General features: G+C 50.6%; 1 protein-coding gene across 15 annotated transcripts in view; it reads left to right on the top strand.

Annotated features, from left to right (window-relative positions):
- Positions 1-20791, top strand: part of RANBP3 (RAN binding protein 3) — a 62735-nt gene that overhangs the window by 20293 nt on the left and 21651 nt on the right. For 2 of the 15 annotated variants that reach the window (XM_063615840.1, XM_063615839.1), the window contains exons 2-6: positions 293-348; positions 6565-6768; positions 16431-16467; positions 16559-16645; positions 18674-18745. In XM_063615840.1, coding sequence (XP_063471910.1) covers positions 293-348; positions 6565-6768; positions 16431-16467; positions 16559-16645; positions 18674-18745 — 456 coding nt within the window. Of the gene's footprint in view, positions 1-292; positions 360-6564; positions 6769-7281; positions 7441-16430; positions 16468-16558; positions 16646-18673; positions 18746-20791 lie in introns of those variants that run through there. The other 13 variants (XM_063615842.1, XM_063615841.1, XM_055238258.2 and 10 more) reach the window with 9 other exon arrangements.

Raw genomic sequence — 20791 nt, 5'->3', positions numbered from 1 at the left:
GCTCTCCCACTCCCATTTACACGCCTGCTCTCAGTGAGTCTTGAAAGCTCCTTATTGATGATAAATACATACAGCAGAGGGCACACGTCACATCATTCTGGGTGCGTTTCACAAACCCAGCACACCTGTGCATCCAGGCATCCAAGTCAAGACACTCTTCTAAGCGATTTGATGTTCTCCAGAGTTACTAGTTTTATTTATATATATGTTTAACATATTACAAACAAATGTAGCTTTGTTTACTGTATGCATATAGTGTTGGGGGGAAAAAAACTAATTTTTCTTTTTGCAGAAAAGCCTGCCATTGCTCCGCCCGTCTTTGTGTTTCAGAAGGATAAAGGACAAAAGGTAAGGGGCCGGTACGTTCTCTCTTCACTTGGTTACTCTAATTTGTTCTCTCTTTACTGAGAGTCTCTTTTCCAGGTCGCGTTGCCAAGGCCACTTCTGCCCACAGACGGGGAGATCTAAGCAGAGGCCTTTACACCTTCACATTGAGCTTGGAAGGAAAAGGCCTGGTGGCTTTAGATTACCATGGAGAGAGGTTAGGATGGGTCTGTTGTGGAAAGGGCTCAGAGAGTACCATTTATTGAAACAGTGTTAGAAAGCGTCTTCCTAATTCGATGATTTGTTTGAGAAATGCCCCTGTACCTTAGGAAAACCAACAGCAGAGGGACAGTAGGGGGCAAAGGGAGGAAGGAAGGTGGGGAGGGAGTCAGGGAGGGAGGGAAAGGAGGAGAGCAATGGTGGTTACGGGGGAAACAAGACCTTTAAGGCTGGATTTATTGGCCCTAACCAACTTGGCATACGTGCATTTAGAGTAATTGTTCATTTGTTTGCATTATATTTATCCCCTGTGTCTATGAGGCTGCTTCTCCCTTGGATTCCGGGTGTCTGGGTCGCAGTGTGGTTGGAAGTACCTCACCTGATTCATGGCAATGAGCTGGCAGCCTGTGGAAGGTCTGATTGGCACGGCAGCAGGGTTCTGTGATAAGACAACGATGGATGCTATTTACCTTGAAGCCATCGGCTTCTCTCCCTGACAGATCAGTGTGGAAGGTCAGAGTTGTGTCAGAAGTTAGTCGGTGCTGTGTGGCAGTGACTCAGCTTGCATGGGGACCCCCACTGTTTATCCAGAAATAATGTATGGTCCCTCCCCACTGATGCCCAGTGACGGCGCTCCCTACCTGATACCTGCTGCAACAGTCCCACTGATGCCCAGCGGCAGCACTCCGCACCTCATACCCATTGCAGCATTTTAGAGTGACCAAGTGTTGTGCTGAATTTGGTGCATTTTGAGGATGTCTGCATCTTGTTGGTAATAGCAGCATTTGAGAATCTCATCAACTCCGTTCTCCTGTGGCTTCTGTCCCCTCCCAGGCTGGAAGCTGCTCTCACGATCTGGGACTCACGGCTGCTGGTCTTAGGTCCTGTCCCAAAGCCAGCATTTATCTTGATGTGGCCCGGTTTTCCTGAGCAATGTTGAAGTGCTCTGTGGGGATCGGGTGTGTGTTTGTGGGGGTTTGGGGAGGAGGGGAAAATGGTTCTAAACGTCTCCCAACACACCCCTCCCAGGATACCTGTGTGTTAGCCTGGACTTACCTACTAGGCTTGTAACTTTGACTCGTGAAACCTTCCCATTGTTATTTTTTTTGCTGAAGAAGCAATCCAGAAACATGAAAACTTTCTTCTAGTTTTGTTTTGGTTCTCCAGGTATTTCCAAGATAAATCTGCCTCTGCTATCTCCTCTCCCTTGGGCCCTGACAAGTACAGCTTAGTGACGTGGTTTTATGATTTGTCTTTTGGAGGTTCCGTCAGTACCAAAGGACTGGTGCATTTCTCTAGTTTTAGAGAGTAGTAAAGTCTCAGGAGTTGGGTGTATTAGAGCTCTGTTGGAGATGTTATAGTCATTCCTCAGGTGTTCAGTAAAATCAGGATTTTCTAGAATTTTGCATTTTATTATTATCTTTTGAACCATTTTTGGTTTACAACAAAGGTTAGCAAATTAAGGCACAGCACTGCCACCTGTGTTTTTTTGTTTTGTTTTTTTGCTGTTGTTTTATTTGTTTATGTTTTTATCTTTGAGAGACAGAGCCTCACTCTTTGGCCTAGGCTGGAGTGCAGGATCGTGATCATAATTCACTGCGGTCTGGAACTCCTGGCTTCAAGCAATCCTCCCGCCTCAGCCTTCTGAGTAGGTGGGACTACAGGCACCACCACCACAGCCGGCTAATTAAAAAAAAATTTTTTTTTTAGAGATGGTGTCTTGCTGTGTTGCCCAAGCTGGTCTCGAACTTATGGCTTCAATCAGTTCTCCTGCGTCAGCCTCCCAAAGTGCTGGGATTGTGGGCATGAGCCAACAAGAACAGAGCCACAGCTATCCCCTTTGTGGTAGCCTGTGGCTGCTACAGCAGTAGTATTTGGACAGAGACCGTGTGGCTTGCAGAGCATTAAGATATTTAGTATCTGACCCTTTGCAGAAAACAGTTTGCCAACCCCTGGTTTAAAACAAATAATAGGGATCAGAAATTCTTTAAATCTGAATACTTTAGGGCAACCAGCAAGATGAAATAGTAACGTGTAATATTTGCTCAGATGAATTTAAAGTGCTTTTAAAGTCACTAGCTGCTGTGTCAGTACTGTTTTCACAGCTAAGGGGGTTTTGTTGCTTTGTGATTTGCAGGCTAATTTGCATGTATGACCATCAAGGAGTCTATGCCAATTAGATAAACACGTTGGAGTTGAATTGGAAGGCTAGCCTGGAAGGCATTTTAAAAAATGCCAAGTAGGCCAGGCACGGTGGCTCACACCTGTAATCCCAGCACTTTGGGAGGCCGAGGCGGACAGATCACAAGGTCAGGAGTTCAAGACCAGCCTGACCAACATGGTGAGACCCCCCATCTCTACTAAAAATACAAAACATTAGCTGGGCATGGTGGCAGATGCCTGTAATCCCGGCTACTCAGGAGGCTGAGGCAGGAGAATCGCTTGAACCCGGGAACCAGAGGTTGCAGTGAGCTGAGATTGCACCACTGCACTCCAGCCTGGGCAACAGAGTGAGACTCCGTCTCAAAAAAAATTAAAAATAAAAATTAAAAATTAAAAATAAAATGCCAAGTATAGTTCTTATCAAAATATTGGCTCATAGCCAATTCTAAATGGACTTCTAAAAATAACTGCCCTCCAGCCTTGGGAGTTGGGCTGCCCACTACTGTCACTCGCACTTCTGTGGCACCATCGCCGAAGAGGCATGTGGGAAACCTCTGTGCTGAGGCCAGGAGCGGGAGGAGCGTGTTTGCTTTGCTGTTGGAGGACAGTGTCCACATGGCCCTGGAGTCCTTTCTGCAGTGAGTGAGGTGGAAAGTAAACACACAAGGCGGGTGACTGGCTTTGTTTCTCTTTGGCTTTCTGGTTCAGGGCCTGCAGGGAGCAGCTGCAGTGTGTGTCAGAAGTGAGGGTTTGAGAGCCCTTCTGGTTTCATTCTCTCTTGTGGAGGTCATCAACCCATCCTTGTCTTGCTCTCCAGAAGCCGAGCTGGGAGTGAGCTGTTAGAGCTGCTGCCGTTGTTTTACTGAGGAGGTTCCCCCCCACCCTTTTTGCTTCAACATTTTATTTTGAAAATTTTCAAATCCTTGGAAAAGAGTGACACTGCAAACACTTGGGTATCTTGCCTCTGACCTCTCTGTTAACATTGCTGCCCTCAGCTCTCATACTGGAAGTTAAGCCCATGTGACATTTCTGCCCTAAATTCTTCCACGGGTGTCTCATAGGGATAAGGCCATTCTTCTGCATGGCCTTACTACCATGTTACTCCTACGAAAATGTTAATTCAGTAATATCCTCCAATATATAGTCCATGTTTTAAATTGTCCTAATTGCCCCTCATATGTCACTTATAGTGACTTTAACAACTTCTTGATGCTCAAAAATCAAGAAGTCTCATCAGCTGTGGGACCAGCTGACTTACCTTTCCGTAAACGAGATCTCAGACCACCCGATGGAGTACAAGTAGAAGAGCCCTTTCCTCTCCACCATCCCCCTCACGCCATTCAAAGGAGACAGCTCTGTATGCTCAGGTTTTATTGCTGAATCATGATTCAGCATGATTTGGAGTTGAAAAGAAAGATATGAAGCTGCCAGCCTAGGGATTTTTTGTTTTTGTTCAGTGGCAAAGCCACAGAGCGGTTTTCTGTGGGTCTCATTGATGTGCCAGATTGCACTTTAGCACACTGCAGATTGGGACCGTGGCCTGCGTGTGGGTGCCGGTGGCATCACTTAGCCTTGGGTGAGGTTGCCAAATCCTATCGTTCCAGGGTAGAAAAAGCCATGTGTGGTTTTAATTGTAGTCCTAGCGCCTAAAACGAAGCCATGGCCAGATTGGCAGCACAGGGATGTTACTGCCTTCCCATGCCTGCGCTTCCTGGGGAGGGCTCTGCTGTCTCGGCAAAACGCCTGCGTTTACATGCACCATTGTTTCCAGGGCAAAAATGAAACCTTTCTTTCTTAACTGCCTTGGATGGAGGTAGAGTTCTTTCTTTTTCTTTTTAATATGAAGAGAATTCAAATATCCTTATGTAGACTGTTCCATTATTTGTAAAGACTAAACATTTCTTTCAGTTGCTCTCTCTCCAGAGCATTTGTTAATCTGAAGCGGGGAGGCTTTGAGGTTGTACTAGCAGAATAATGCCCATTTGGTAAAAAGAAGGCAGTTACAGAATCGCTATTTAGCAGAAAGTACAGTATCACTGAAAATGTGGTCGTAGGGTGTTTAGACCTGCTTTTGAGGCTTACCGTTGGTGTGATGAGCTTAGCCCTGGTGGACGTGATTTTTGCCAGCCATGTGTATTTTAGGGTGAGGTCAAAGGCTGGCAAAATCTTGATGTCTGATTTTATCAGACATGTTGAAAAACTCCAGGCTTCACCTTTGTTCTTTAGAGCTTACGCTTCCTGCCCAGGAGAAATGCTAGGACCTGAGTAGAAAATGCTGGAATGACATTGTTAATTCTCCCTTCTGAGAGAGGAAGTGATGTAATACTTCTCAACACTTGTAGGAATCATTCATCTTAACCGAAGATGACAAATTTGATCCTGTTTTGATGTCTTGATTTCCATGTTTATGACTTACTTCTTGGTCCTCTTGTTTAGCATTTTGAATTGCCATGAGGATGTTTGAATATTTACATTTCAAAAGCAGGGATTACAAAAAATTCAAGTGGTTCTAATTAGAGATAGGCAGTCCCCCACAGAGCTCTGGGTTTAATTTTTCTCTTGTGAGGTGTTAAGTCTCTCACCATAAAGTAGCAACAAACATGGGTGGCTGGACCAACCACGGTGTCCTGTGTAGGTTTAGAGAGCAGCTGGTCTGTGGATCTGCCCTGGATACAAAGAGGCGACAGTGTCCCCTTGATTACTTTTGAGATGTGAAGATTGCTTTTGCTTTCTTACGAATTTGTGCACATTCTGTTACATCCTCTTTCTGTAGCTCCTTTCCTCCTCCCAGATCACTGCTTTTTAAGTAGTGCCCAAACCCCGTCTAAAGAGGTCAGCCACTTCACACCCAGAAGAAACACAGCCACATCCACAGGGAGACGGGGCAGCCCTGTAGTCATGTAGGTCACCGAGTGCGAGAAATGGCTCCATGTCTTTGGACGATGCCAAGAGGGAGGTTTGGGGACTGGAGGGACACCAGGTGTTTAACCCATTTCTCAAGAAAAGTCTTGGAGTTATGGCCACAGAGCTCTCAGCCCATGGAAGCCCTGCCGGAGTCCCAAGAACCACCTTAAAGGATGCCGGGTGTGTACTGTGGGGAGGAAGACTTCCAGAACCGGCTACTCTCACCTTGGCAGCTTTCCAAATGAGCCCTTGCCCAGGGTGTTGAGGATGCACCTGGGAGAATCCTAGGCCGAGGGGCTCTGCGGATGTGCCCCCCTCCTTCATCTGAACTACCCGCCTGCCACTGATGCAAAAACCAGCTCTCAGTGTCTGTGTCACCCCAAACCTGCACTCACTGAGGTGGGAAAGCACTTTCTGGATCCTGGGTGTAAACAGAACAAATGGAAAGTGCTAGAAGAACTGTAGCGAGAGGCAGAAGCCCTTGACCCCGGCCTCCCTGGTTTCTCCCTGTGGGGTCCCAGGCCCGCCTCCCTCTTTCCTAAAGCACAGAAATGGTGCTGATGGCCAGCTCCCCCACTTCAGTATTTTTGAGATCCTGAAGGGGTTTTAATATTTTGCATGATCGTCCCTGTTCCTTGATCACCAAGGCCCATAAGCGAAGTAGCTCCTTGCCAGGCAGCCCATAGTTTTGGAAACGAGGGTCCTGCTTCTCATACACCGTAGAGCTCCTTGCAAAGTCACATGGCACGTAGTCCACTCTCACTTCCATCAGCCGGGAGAGCTGGTTTTGTTGAGCAGAACCCAGCAGCAGGTGCCTGCTCTCCCCACCTTCCTGCCAGGCGCCGGAGCTGCCGCAAGCTGAGCCAGCTCCAGCCTCTGACCCCTGCCCGCCCTTCCTGCTGTGTGGTGCAGCCTTTATTCACATTGAAGGAAAATTGTCTTTTTTGCTCCCAGTCCCCTGCAGAGCAAAAAGACTTGTCGGATTCGGGAGAGGAGCCTCGGGGGGAGGCTGAGGCCCCCCACCATGGCACGGGTCACCCCGAGTCAGCTGGCGAGCATGCCCTAGAACCTCCTGCCCCTGCTGGCGCCTCAGCCAGCACTCCTCCGCCTCCCGCTCCTGAAGCCCAGCTTCCTCCTTTTCCGCGAGAACTGGAAGGGGTAAGTCCACACCTACCCGGCACTCCTACTGCCCAGGGGGAGCCCAACCCAGACCATCCCCTTTCCCTTCGGGTCCCTCGGATCCTGGCCCTAGCTAATTGTAAGCAGCTAATGGTAACTTAAAAGATGACAAGGATTTCTTCCAACTCGCTTAATTCATGCTGCTGAAAAGTCAGGGAAGATCGAATCTCCTTTTAGCCTTTTCTAAATTGGGGGAATATATACCCACAGCAAGAGGTGAATCCTGTTTCCCGAAAAAGACACGAGGGGTCAGGAGGAATTGAGTCATGTGAAGTAGAACTTTCCAAACCTTATTTGACCCCTTCACCCTGCTTCCATTTTTCTTTCTTGTTTCCCTGAATGCGGGCATTCAAGTTTAGCATCTTAGAAACCCAAGAAGCTAAGGCTTCCTTTGATATCTAGGAAGAGGCGCTCACCAACACAGATTGCTTTGCAAGACTGATTGTGTTTGGACTGTGGTTAAGGCAGTGAACTGATTGTCTTCAATCAAAGCAGGAAGAAGAAAAGACTCTTCCTTTGAACCCAGAAGGAATCCCCTGAGCCCTTTATCTTTGTATTAAGAAGCCTTTTGAAGATTATAGGTGGAGAAGATTGTGAACTCTCAAGAACAAGAAATGTCTTGGGTTTTTGAAGTTTGATAAATTGGGAAAGGTAAACATTATCCTACATTCAGGATTGAAAACTCCATCTAGGTAACTCATGACAGAAGACCCCTATTCTCAGGACAGGGAAAAAGGACTCTTAAGAAGAAAAGAAGGGACCCAGCTCTACCTGCCTGAGCACCAGGCAGCCTTCCAGGCTGGTACAGTCCCAAACCTTACCCCAGACCTCAGCGTTCCTTCTAGCACACACCAGTCCCCGGTTTTTAAGGAAACTGTTAACATTCAGCTACAGCCACCAAACCCCAGGACACTTAGGAAGCACTGTTCAGCCAGGGGTGGGTTGCAGTCCTGTGTTAACATTTTGGAGGAGTCAGTGTGTGATGGAAAAAGAAGCAACAGTCTTGTGCCAGAGGCTATGGGTGTGGGGGAGGTAACGGCGGTAGTGGCCTTTGTGGCACAAAAGTGGGCTTGGGGTAGTGAGACATAGGAGCCACGGGAAGGAGTCCAGCCAGGAGGCACTTGACCCACAGTGCACTGGGAGTACAGCCCTCCCACGAGCGCACGTGACAGCCACCAGAGCAAGAATTAGGAGGTGGCTGCGCCCTTCTTTTGTTGGCAGAGGGGCTGCTGGAAACTTCTCCTAAGTCACGTATGGTGAGTTACTGCACCTCTGGTCTTTGAGGGCACAGGAAATGGTGTTCTCAGGTTTCCGTCTTTAGCTCTCTGGGAACAGATGGTCTTTAGGGTCCCCCCCAGAGGCCTTCCGCAGGTGCCTGGGTTTGAAAAATGCAGCCCACATAGGACTCTCCAGCTGCAGAGGTGACAGGTTCTAGAATGAGAGTAGCAAACAAGTGCATCACAGAGATTTGTGGTAGCATGTGCTCTTCAAGAGCACACGCGCTGTTCTGTGCCCTGCGTACTTCTCACAGAGGCCCATGCTGGAGTGTCCAGAGGGGCCTCACCTCGTCCAGATGTTCATCTCTTTGGCCTGGCCAGCCCAGGTAGATCTCAGCATCCTGATTCTCATGGACTTTGGGTCTGAGGCTCTGATCCTGAGAAATTCAAGCAGTCCCCAACACTGGCAGGTGGAAGGTGAAGCTGTATGGCAGGGAGCCTTGGGATGAGCTTGTGGTCACCGTGGGAGAGCCAGGATTGGAGGCTGCATAGAACAGTATGTAAATGTTCCAATGTAGTGCTGGTGGCCATGCGCATAACATGCACCTTGTAGTTTTAGCACTCGTAACTTTTGGACACCCACTTTCAGGAGCCCCAGGAGAGCCATTGTCAAGCCCCTTGTGACAGCTCTGAGCCAGCCAGGGCTCTTCCCTCAGGCTGTCTGCAGAGAACACCCTGACTGGTTGCTAAGGACTCCTGTTAATTGGCTTTCTCTACTAATCGGGGCTGCTCAGAGCAAAATAAACTTTATTTTAGGTTAGTTAGGCCATAGATCAAGTCAGATGGAACCCGATGCCAACCGCTTCTTGGCCTGAGACTTTTTTGTGTGTGTGAACTCAGACTGTTTTTGTTTGCATCAGAAGAAATTTGGGTCTCACTCTGTATCACACTGGTGTTCAGGAAACCACCCCCGTGTTACCCGGCAGGTCTCATCCATCACGTCTAGTCTATTCACTTTATTCCATGGTCTCTGGGGGGAATATAAAGCTGAGAGTTCTTGATAGTAAATAGTGGTGCGCCGAATTGTTACTTGTAAAAGGCCCTTATCATCTTTCAGTCTCGTCAGAACCCTGGCCATGGAAGAGTCAGTACCAGGAAAAAGTCTCTATATATCAGACTTCCTGGCTTTCAGAAGACAGTCTGAAGAAGACCAGACCACATCCCGATTAAGTTCTCTGATGCGGAGAAAGCAGGCAGCTCTGGGCCCTCACTCCGAGCCTGGTGGAATTGTACTGGGCTGAAGCTCCCTGCCAAGGACCTGCCGAGCTTCAGATATGTTTATTAGACCCACCAGGGAGCTTAAGGAGGTTCTGGAATGAATCCCTCTGGCCAGACAGCTTCCCCCACCTTCTAGCCCCTGCACAGGATTTGACCCTCAGCACCCCTCAACATTCAGACCTTTGGAAGCTGCCTCTCACTTGCTTTTCTCAGGGCCTGCCCTTTTGACAAGAATTTCTGAGCTGGTTGCCTCTGCCACAGAATAAAAAGCATTGAACTGGCCCATCATTTATTTTGTATCCCAGGCATCCAGCCATGACCAACCAGGTTTTCTAACTTGTCAGACTCACTGAGGCACTGGTATGCCGCTTGGTTGCCACAATTTTCTAGGGGGAATTTATCTTTTTTTTTTTTTTTTTTTTTTGACATGGAGTCTCGCTCTGTCGCCCAGACTGGAGTGCAGTGGCCCGATCTCAGCTCACTGCAAGCTCCGCCTCCCGGGGTTCATGCCGTTCTCCTGCCTCAGCCTCCTGAGTAGCTGGGACTACAGGCGCCCGCCACCACGCCCAGCTAATTTTTTTTGTATTTTTGGAAGTGACAGGGTTTCACCGTGTTAGCCAGGATGGTCTCGATCTCCTGACCTTGTGATCCGCCGACCTCGGCCTCCCAAAGTGCTGGGATTACAGGCGTGAGCCACCACACCCAGCCATCTAGAGGGAATTTTTCTGACATGGCCTTGCTTTCTGGCCTTTCCTAGGGGATCAGGTAGACAGTGCCATTCCTTCCTGCTTCTTCCTTGTCTTTGTGTCAGTGGAGTCGGCTTCTGAAAGCTTTGTCCCTTTCCCTGGGCCGCCTTGGCACCTCTGTCCTCCTTGAGGCCACACCAGGCTGTCTGACAAGACCCGTGTTTTTTGGACAGGGCAATTCTTAATAAATGTGACAACCGTGATTTTCACTGTTTCATTCCTTATGCAAAGAACAAACTTCCCACCCCTGCATTCCCATTCCAGATGGGATGTGCCCCCCTGTCATGTATTTAGTGACAGGGACTCATGCGCCTCACAGAATTGAGCTACTTCCCGCAAGCTCCCTGTGGCTCCTGGTGGGGAGCTTGCTGCGCCGCCAGCCCCCACCCCGCCGGCAGGGACACGGGGCACATGATCAGCACTCACAGTGCTCACTCCCGACCAGCCTGCAGCCCAAGCCGCGGGAGGGCTGCTTCACCTTTTCTGAGCCTGCTCCGTTCGCTCCTGCTGTCCCAATGCCAGAGAGAGAAGTCAGAGGGCCCTCTGGTCTTCTTTCTCTTCTGCTTCCTTATTATTACTCTGGGATGTTGTCATCGTGGTGTTGAAATGGATGCTGACCCAGCATTCCCAGGTGTCATCCTGAAGCCTTGGGCCTCGAAGCAGTGGAGTCTAGTTTGGGAAAAGCGGAGGAGGAGAAGGAAATGGGGCTCTCATATCCTGCTTCTGTCCTCTCTCCTTACCATTAAGCTCGAGTCTTCGGAGCTTGCTCTTTTGTTTTTGTTGTGGTTTTTTCTCTTTTCCTTTTTTTTTTTTTTTTGAGACAGAGTCTCACTCTGTTGCCCAGGCTGAAGTGCAGTGGCGCCATCTCAGCTCACTGCAAGCTCCGCCTCCTGGGTTCAAGCGGTTCTCCTGACTCAGCCTCCCGAGTAGCTGAGATTACAGGCATGCACCACCATGCCTGGCTAATTTTTGTATTTTTAGCAGAGACAGGGTTTCTCCATGTTGGCCAGGCTGGTCTCGAACCCCTGACCTCAGGTGATCCACCCGCCTAGGCCTCCCAAAGTGTTGGGATTACAGGCGTGAGCCACCATGCCCGTCCTGGAGCTTGCTCTTAAGATCCTCCTGAGCTCTGGTTGCAGACCTCTGGGGGCTGACCCTGAGTGTGTCCCAGGCATTGTTCAGGACCAACCCCTGAGGACCCACTGCCTTGTTTGGGGGGAGGGGTGGCCCCAGACTGCCTTGACACCAAACAGGTCCAGACTCCTGGGCTGCTGAGTCCAGGAAATGGAAAATGTGGAGCTGGCATTGGCTGTGTGCGGGGCTGGGTGGCTTAAAGGAGGTTCCTTCACCCCAAACCTTTTCCTGCTTTGGAAAAGGCAGCACAAGCCAGCTGGACAGCAAGTTCCAATGTCTCCTGAGAGGAGAGGCCCTCCATCCCAGCAAGGTGCAGGGTGTGGAGGCCTGGACGGGGCAGAGGGCAGGCGGTGCCTCACATGGCCAGCGGGTTAGGATTCTAGAAGAGCTCTGTCCACAGGCACGCGTTCTGTCTTCTTGCTTCCTTCCGCTGGGTCTTAGTGGAGAGTTGCTGGCAGGAGGTTCCCCCGTCAGAATCTTCCTGTGTTGTTCCTTCCCAGGCCTTGGCTTCCGAGCCTTTCCAGGACAAAGAGGCCCCCCCACTTTGCTGCAGGCAGGTTCTTAGAAGATATTTGGGGCACGGATTTGAGGGTCTCCTGAGGTCAGGGGTCAGGCAGCATCTGAATCTTGTCTGCCTAGGCACCCATTCTTCTCAAGGTCACTGAAGGGGACATGGTGGAGGACACGGACTCCACCCATGCAGCAGGTCCTCAGCAAGCGCCCTCTGTGCGGGTGTCCCGGGTGTTTCGTGAATGAACTGTGTTGTAGGAGACACCTCTGAGATCATTTCCGTCTGTGATAGAACAAAACAGGGTAGCTCCCGAGAGGGGATGGGGTAGGGAGTGAGCACGAGCTTACCCTAGAGGTGGTGCTCACAGCATCTCAGACATGCAGGGACCTGGAGGTAGGGCGCCCATGGAGAAGCAGCACTCAGTGAGGCAGGAGCAGCCAACATGTTCAGAAAACAGGAGGCCACATGGCCAGAGCCTGGTGGCAGAGGGGACCCTGTGCCTGAGGAGGCCACCAAAGCAGGAGGGAAAGGTACGTTCTTGGGGGGCTAGAGCTAACGGGACTTGCTGGCAGGTTGGAGGTGGTGGGTGAAGGGGAGGACAAGTCCAGAATGCCTGGGGGCACCACAGTGTTCCCGGGGCTGCTCCTAGAGCTACAGGTAGACCCCAAGAGACTGTTGGGAGCCCCGGAGCCACACTCTTGACCTGGACATGCTGCTCTGGGGAGAGCATCCATGGCATCCACGATCCCTGAGAGGCATGGGGTATCGTGAAAAGAGCCCCCAAAATACTCAAAGCAAAAACGGACAGAACTGAAGGGAGAAATAGTCGAGTCAACTGTAAGAGTTGGAGGCTTCAGTACCGCACTTTGAGTAATGGATAGAACATCTAGACAAGATCAGTAAGGAAACAGGACTTCAGCAACACAAAAACCAACCAGACCTAACAGACATACAGGACACCCCACCCAAACAGCGGGGTGCACGGCCTTCTCAAGTGCACATGGAAAATTCTCCATGGGAAGCCATTTGTTGGGTCACCAAACACATCTCAAATTTCAAAGGATTGAAATATGGAGTATGTGCTCCAACCACAAGGATATAAAATTGGAAATCAAAAACAAGGAAACTAGGAAACTGACACGTGGAAATTAACCTAGATAACCACTGAGCCAGAGAGTTAGGTGTGGAGGTGGCAGGAGAAACATCCCATGCAGGGGTGAGGAGACATGAGGGAGCTCGGGGACCAACTCCCTCCGTAAGGCCGGACTCAGGTCTTCGGCTTCTCCATGGCCTGCAGGGGGCCTGGGACGCAGTGTCTTTTGTTGAACAAATGCTAAACGGGCTTCTACTGTGAGGTCCAGTTCCTTCCTAAATCTAGTGGAGTCCTTGACACAACTCCCAGGATCAGAATAAGCCACAGAGAAAGAGTATAAGGGGCCTGGAGGTCATCTCACCAAGGGGTTCATTCTTGCCTGAGGGAAAAGGACATCACTGGATGAGACAGCAGGTCGTCTACAGAGGCCAGAGAGGGTATGGCCATCTCCTGGTCCCAGAAGTCATTTAGGAAGGGACAGATCCCCCAGGACCAGGGAGGACACCGTGTAAGGGTTTTGGTACAGTTGAAATGCTCGTTGGATTAAAAGGGGAGAGAAAAGTCTAGAGCCACAGGATAGGACTTGGGGGCGGGGATGTCCTGGACCTGCTGTTAGGAATGGATAGGAGGACTGGTGAGGCCAGGGAAGCCAGAGGTGAGGCGAGCAGTGCAGTGTCCGAGGAGATCGGGCTGTGCAGAGGCGGCTGGCCTCAGACAGGGACCTGCACAGATCGTTTGGAGGCCAAAGCCAGCCTACAGGGCTCTGAAGGGCATGGGTTACCCAGAGGGCAAGGAGGCTGTGTCAGGTGTCGTTTCTCACAGCTGCCTGTGCTGGGAGGCTGATGTAAGGACCCGTCGAGGGCAGTAGCTGCCCCAGGCATGAGATGCCCAGGCTTGGCTGGATGAGCAAAGGTTTTGGCTGCCCAGGTGGGCAGATGCTGCTGCTCTGTGTTTCTGTCACCTTTGCTAAGTATGAGGGTGAGCGATAGCTGGAGCCTGTACCCACCCCACAGATGTCACCCAAGAAAAGGGATGACAAGGTGGTGATGACAGCTCAGCACTATGAGATGCAACCCCAGGCTCTGGCATTTCTAGAAAGGTTCCCAGTCCAGGTCCCTCGCCTCCTGGCTGCACCCAGGACTCACTCCACACCCCTGACTACCCATTCATGCCTGCCTTGAGCTCTAAGACTCACTCCACACCCCTGACTACCCGTTCATGCCTGCCTTGAGCTCTAAGACTCACTCCACACCCCTGACTACCCATTCATGCCTGCCTTGAGCTCTAAGACTCACTCCACAGCCCTGACTACCCATTCATGCCTGCCTTGAGCTCTAAAGCCCTGCCCCCAGCGTAGCCTCGGGGTTTTACATGGGTTGGGAGTTTGGTCTCATCAGGTGTGGGTCACGAGCATTGTAATCATCTGCTCCCAGCATGCAGGGCACCGGGCTGAGCACCTTACCTGCCCTGCCTGTCACCTCATGCATCCCTGTTTTCCAGGTTTCCATTTCCTAGAAAATGGCAGAGCCGGAATAAACTGACAGTTCTTCCGGCCTTCAAGAGGCAGCAGGGACCAAGCAGCCTCTGCACCCCTCGTGCTGTTGTCCTGGCTGGAGTTGGTACTGACTCTAGGGCCAGGCTGCTTGATGGCATTGCGTTTTGAATTCAGTGGTACTTCACAATTGCCCCAGTGACTAATAGAACCCACTGTTGTGTTACAAGGATTTTGTGTTTCCCACACACTTTGATGATGTCATCTCGTGGGGATAGTGATAATCAGCCCTCACTCATACAGTCCCCTGGGAGCATTTCCAAAGCCGTCTCAGAACACGGGCCTCAAGCAAGAAGCTCAGGCTTGCTTTTCCCACACAAACCCATGCTGTCAGCTCACACGGGAGGAGAAAGTCCAGGGTAGCTTTTTTTCTGACCGTCGTGAACGAGCTATGTGACTTCAAGTCAACTTCCTACCTTCCCTGGGCTCTCACTGCCACACACTCCAGTCCTGGGCCTGTAAGCTAAGATGATGTTTACATTTTTAAAGGATTATAAAAGCAAAAACAAGAATATATGACAGAGACCAAATGTGGCCCACAAAGCCAGCAGTACCGACAGTCTGGCCCTTTATGGGAAAATGCACTGCCCCGACTGGAGGGGGGTCTCCCTTGGCTCCTGTGCTCCCCGGTTTTATTTATTGCAGTTTGCTTTCCCAGGCACTCTGCAGTTTGCAAAGCACTTTCACATGCATTACCTCCCGTAAGCCCCAGCAGCTCGTCGAGGCAGGCGGGCCTCACTTGGCTAAATTTGACCTCTGAGGAGCATTTTTGAAAATAAGAAAATTGGCTTTTCTCCTTGCTCTTGCAGGGAGCCTGCCAGGAGGAGCGGCCCTCACTCATCGGTGCGCTTTGGGCTGCTAAATTCTGAGACAGGACATAAATGAGGGATTGTGTTTTAAATTTTGAGTTTGTTTTGATTTGTTTTGTTTTTTGAGATGAGATGTGTCCTTCAGGCTGGAGTGCAGTGGCATGGTCATAGCTCACTGCAGCCTCAGACCCCTGGGCTCAAGTGATCCTCCTGCCTCAGCCTCCCGGGGAGCTGGGGCTACAAGCATTCACCCCCGTGCCCAGCTGATTTTTTGTGGTTGGGTTTTTTATAAAGACAGAGTCTCACCATGTTTCCCAGGCTGGTCTCAAACTCCTGGGCTCAAGCGATCCTTCTGCCTCAGCCTCCCAAAGTGCTGGGATTACAGGCATGAGCCACTGCACCCAGCCCATTTTAAGTCTTTTTTTTTTTTTTTTTGAGACAGAGTCTCGCTGTGTCGCCCAGGCTGGAGTGCAGTGGCATGATCTCGGCTCACTGCAATCTCTGCCTCCCGGGCTCAAGCAATTCTTGTGCCTCAGCCTGTAGCTGAGATTACAGGCGTGCGCCACCACGCCCAGCTACTTTTTTTTTTGTATTTTTAGTAGAGAGAGGGTTTCACCATGTTGGTCAGGCTGGTCATGAACCCATTTTAAGTCTTGGTTGCTAGTTGTTCACACTCTAAAGCTAAAGTTTGTGGAATAGGGAATTCTTCAGGCCCCTTCCTTCAGCCTGTGACTGGGCTTTGTCTTTGATGGTTCTGTTCTAAAAGCTTTGCAAGTGGGCTTTGGTCCAAAACATCCAAGCTCTTGCTTGCTCTGGGAATAACAGCCCACCCTGAGACAAGGATGTGCATGGTAGAATGTTCCAGGGCAAGGAAGGGAAAACCGCTCCTATCCGGTGTGACGCGACCGTTTTACACAAGTCCGCTGCCCTCGGGTGGAGAGGGTTGCTTTTCAGCTCTTGGCAGGATGAACGGGGGCCAGATGAGGTTCGGCTGTGTTTGAGTTTGGGGGTGGCAGGCCAGTTAGCGTAACCTGTGGAGAAACAAGAAACTAATCCCGGTGCTGTGGCTGCTTTCCCAGCCACTGAGAGAATTGTTTGGCACCTGTTTGTGAAGCTGGGTGCAGAGGTTCATCGGGGGGATTTTTGAGCTTTAGGCTGAAATCCTGGCTCTCATTCGGGTGCTGGGCTCTGGGAGTTAGCTGCCCATGGTGCATGTTGGGATATTTGTTACGGAGCTGAGAGTTGCTCGGCTGCCGTGAGCCTGATGCCCTCTGACCCCGGCTGTGTGCTCCTTGTTTCAGAGGTCAGCTGGCGGCTCCAGTCCTGAAGGCGGAGAAGGTAAGGAGCTCTCTAACACCTTTGACCATCTTCAGTTTTAAAGACAGAAGCAACCTGATTTTTCTCCTCCTCTTCTCATCATTTTCTGTAGATTCTGACAGAGAAGATGGAAATTACTGCCCTCCTGTCAAGCGAGAAAGAACGTCCTCTTTAACCCAGTTCCCACCCTCACAGTCAGGTAAAATATGCAAACTTACTGAATGGTGAAAGCGTTTATGCTTACAAACCTGCCATTCCCCTCAGTGCCGCGCATCATCTCCTGTGTCCTTCCTGCCCAGCTCTGGTTAGAGTCGATCTGAGGCTCGGGCGGTCAGGAGTGAGGTGAGAGCTTGCCCAGAGTGCAGCACCAGGGGTCCTTGTCTAGAATCAGTGACACTGGCGGCATGGTGAGACTTGGTGGCCTGAGGAAGACTGTGAAGAGATCGTCCCTCTGAAATGGAGGAAAGGGGTTGACTGCTGAGAGCCCTGTTGGGGCCTCTGCCTGTTAATTACATCTCCTCTTTCCAAGGCTGGGCACAGACTAGGGGTTTAGGGGTGGGGTGTTCTCCTGACCCCTCAGCTGCACGCCCAGCGTGGGCAGTCCAGTGCAGTAGCCCAGACACGCACATGCATGTACACACAAGCACGCACACACACGGTAACCAGCAAGCCAGGAGGCCCCAGCAGAGGCCTGTGTGTGATGCTGTGAACTCCCAGAGGAGAGGAGCTTGCGGGGGCCTGGAAGGGTGGGCCAGGCTCGAACTGTGGAGCAGGGCAGGCTAAAGGGCTTGAAGGCCCTGGACGTGAGGCCTGGTCTGAACACAGGCATGGAGGTCGGCCTGGGGACTCATGCAGGCTGGTACAGGAGAGAGGTTCCTGAGGCAGATAATGCCATCAGCACTACTTAATGTGACACTCAGAAAGCCCGGCCTCCAGCCATGGGCACAACTCTGCAGATTTGAGGGTAAATGCCACCGCAGGGCTATTCTCTCGTCCCCGTCTTGGCTTCCCACTCTGGCATTGTCCCGTGGCCTCTGTCTTAGCTGTCTGTAGCGCCAACTTGGACATACGTGAGTGTTTAGACAGGTTCTCCGGTTACCCAACTGAAATCCATTCCTGGAAAGTTCATGTAAATCATTTTACAGTCCTGAACCTTCAGGATGTAAAGTTGTTTCTGCTTACAGAAGTCACGCATGCGTTACAGGAACACCCAGCGTAGGAAGCCAGGGTCCTTCCCAAGTCACCCCTCCACACCCTTGTTTTCATGCCCTTTTCTCATCACGTTGGTTTTGGACAGGGCCGCGTCTTTTTGCACAGCTGCATTAGGTTTTCCAGTGCTATTACACAGTCATCTGCTGACTGGATATTGCGGAACTGTCCAGATGGCTTGCAGTCCAGGATGCAGTTGACATCCTTTATTTAAGGATCTTTGCGCCCATGGATAGGTGTTCTGTGGAATGAGGGAGCTCCGCTTCCTGGTCGTTGATTTTATTCCTTCCCACTCACTGCCCACTGCTGAACCATGCTTGCTGCATCGAAAACCAGCATAGAGAAGAAGAGGTGTTTGGGCTGTGAATGTAGGCTAAAGAGGCGAAGGACCACCATTCTTCTCCCCTGGCCCTCTTCAAATCACCTCCCATCCAGCGCAGCAGCCCCTAAGAGACACTCAGCTCTCCAGGGTAACTAGAGGCATGAGGGGCACCAATAATTTGAACTGTGTTGTCTTTGGTTCCATTCTGCGTAGAGTGAGTTCTTCCCCTACGAATTCCACTTCATTTGTGGAAACCTGTTGGCCGGCCCACACCCTGGGAAGTAGTTGCTTTGGTGAAGGAAGATCTTAGATGGGGGAGGGGGAACCCCGTGGGCAAGCCTTGACAGGTGAGGAGTCAGGGCCTCCAATGTGGCCTGGAGCATCCGGCACCTCCCCTGCCGGCTGCCCCTGCAGGGGTGCAGGGACAGGGGGTGCCCCCAGTTGACCAGAGTTGACTGTAGTCATCAGACAGATGAAGGCCGTCGGGCTGGAGAGCCTCGTAGTACTGTAAAGAGTCTTGGGGTTTGCTTTTCTGGGGAAAGACTGAATGCCCTGTTCGCGTGCTGTTCCGTCTCCTCCCGTGGGACGTGAGAATCCACCCCTCAGGTGGGAGAGGTGATCTCTGAGGGTCCATCCCACCCATTCATGCTGTTTTTCCTCTTGTTCCCTCCCCTACCTGCACCTCCTTGCCGACAGTTTCAAAAAACAATGTTTTTATGCCATCAAGCTTCTGCGAGCCATCTGCAGGCAATTCCGACTCAGAGCCAGGTGAGCCCCCGCCCCTCTGCCTTCTCGCCCGGCCTAGGGGTTCTCCTGGGAGGAAAAGCAATCGGTGTTGGAAAATCAGATCTTCAGTGGGTATTTAAAGTCAGTTCTTTTTCAGCTGTTAAAATTTTTCCCCCAACTCTTCAGCTCATAGTCTGGGGATCTGGCATCAGATGAGGTTTCATAAGCTCTCATGTTTGTTTCTGCAAGCAGGGCCTGGTTGCATGGAGCTCTAAGTCCTCTAAAAACAACCTATGAAGAAATGTATCACTCATTTTTCAAAATTTTATACAAGTAATGCATTCATAATTGGGGTTTTTTGGTTTTTTAGACAGACTTTCACTCTTTTTGCCCAGGCTGGAGTGCAGTGGTGTGATCTCAGCTCACTGCAACCTCTGCCTCCCGGGTTCAAGTGATTCTCCTGCCTCAGCTTCCCGAGTAGCTGGGATTACAGGCACACACCACAATGCCGGGGTAATTTTGTATTTTTTTTAGTAGAGACGGGGTTTCACCTGTTGGCCAGGCTGGTCTCGAACTCCTGACCTCAGGTGATGCACCCATCTCGGCCTCCCAAAATACAGGAATTACAGGCATGAGCCACCGCACCTGGCCCATAATTGTTTTTTTCTTTAAAGTAAATCAGAAATATTTCAAGTAAAAAGAATCCCTGCCCCTTCCCCACTCACCCTGCCATCCCAAAGGTAACGCCTGTGAAGTTGGTGAATTTCCAGACCTCTTTTTTGTGTATTAAATTCTCACATTAATTTTGCTTAGACCTACCTAGATAAGTATGTTTAATCACAACTTCAAAACTTTTTTGTGTGTTTTGGAGATGGAGTTTCGCTCTTGTCCTCCAGGCTGGAGTGCAATGGGGCGATGTTGGCTCACTGCAACCTCCGCCTCCTGGGTTCAAGCAATTCTCCTGCCTCAGCCTCCCAAGTAGCTGGGATTACAGGCATGTGCCACCATGCCCAGCTAATTTTTTGTATTTTTTGTAGAGACAGGGTTTCACCGTGTTGGCCAGGCTGGTCTCGAACTCCTGACCTCAAGTGAGCTGCCCACCTCAGCCTCCCAAAGTGCTAGGATTACAAGCATGAGCCACCACGTCTGGCCCCCAGCTTTAAAATTTTAAGGAAAGCCACTCCCCCTTTCTGAAGAATATGGAGCCTGCCTTTTTGGTCTTTCACTGGAGAACCAGCTCCAAGGTTTCCCGAAAGTTTCTCCCACGTGGCTGAAATTCCTCATAAAAGATTTAACAAGCGAGTTTAACAACCTGAATTCTGCAACCCAACCTACCATATATAAATTCATTGCCGACTTCAAAAGCATTGTGAGATAAGTTAGCTGCTGGCGTGATGTCCGTGTCGAGGGAAGAGGGGGGTTTTTATAACTCTCAGCGTTGAACTGATGGCCCCGTTTCAAAGAGGCATTTTGACTCTAAAAGCAAACTGTTTTGAGCCGACCGCCTGGTCTCATCATGCAGAGGGGCTTGGTGTTTCCGGGTCCTCAGGAAGGGCACGATGTTGGTTATTCCTGGGGTGTCTCTTAGCAGGTGGTGGTCTGGATGGGGGCGCAGAACCTGCCTCACCGCGGCAGGTTCTGCTTTAGGTGATCAGTTACTGAAGCCGTGTATCTGGACCCATTTGTGCTGCTGAGCTCTGTTACAAATCTCATGATCGCTTCTGAGGTCTGTGAGCGACGGCCTCCCTCCTGTCTCTCTCCCCACAGACCTTTCCCCTCCAGCCTCAGGAGTAGGGCAGCTGTTTCGCGGGCCCTGACGTGGCATGGTTTGAAGCCCCAGTGCCCTCACGCATGAAAAGGCAGTCATATTAGCCACACATCAGTTCTGCAAAGCCAACTTCACATCCTTGTCTGCCTACCTTCTGCTTTTTAGCTTTAATTTTGAAAAGCTTTAACACTTAACAGAAGAATTTCTCTGTCCCTTATGTCTGGAGACCCCATTTAGCTTTCTCCAGTCAGCTCCATGAGTCCATTAGAAAAAAGGACTCAGGCCCTGGTCCTGCCTCACATACCTCCACTTTCATTGGG

Source organism: Symphalangus syndactylus, chromosome 13, assembly GCF_028878055.3.
Source record: "Symphalangus syndactylus isolate Jambi chromosome 13, NHGRI_mSymSyn1-v2.1_pri, whole genome shotgun sequence".
Lineage (NCBI taxonomy): Eukaryota > Metazoa > Chordata > Mammalia > Primates > Hylobatidae > Symphalangus > Symphalangus syndactylus.
This window is presented reverse-complemented; position numbering and strand designations above follow the sequence as displayed.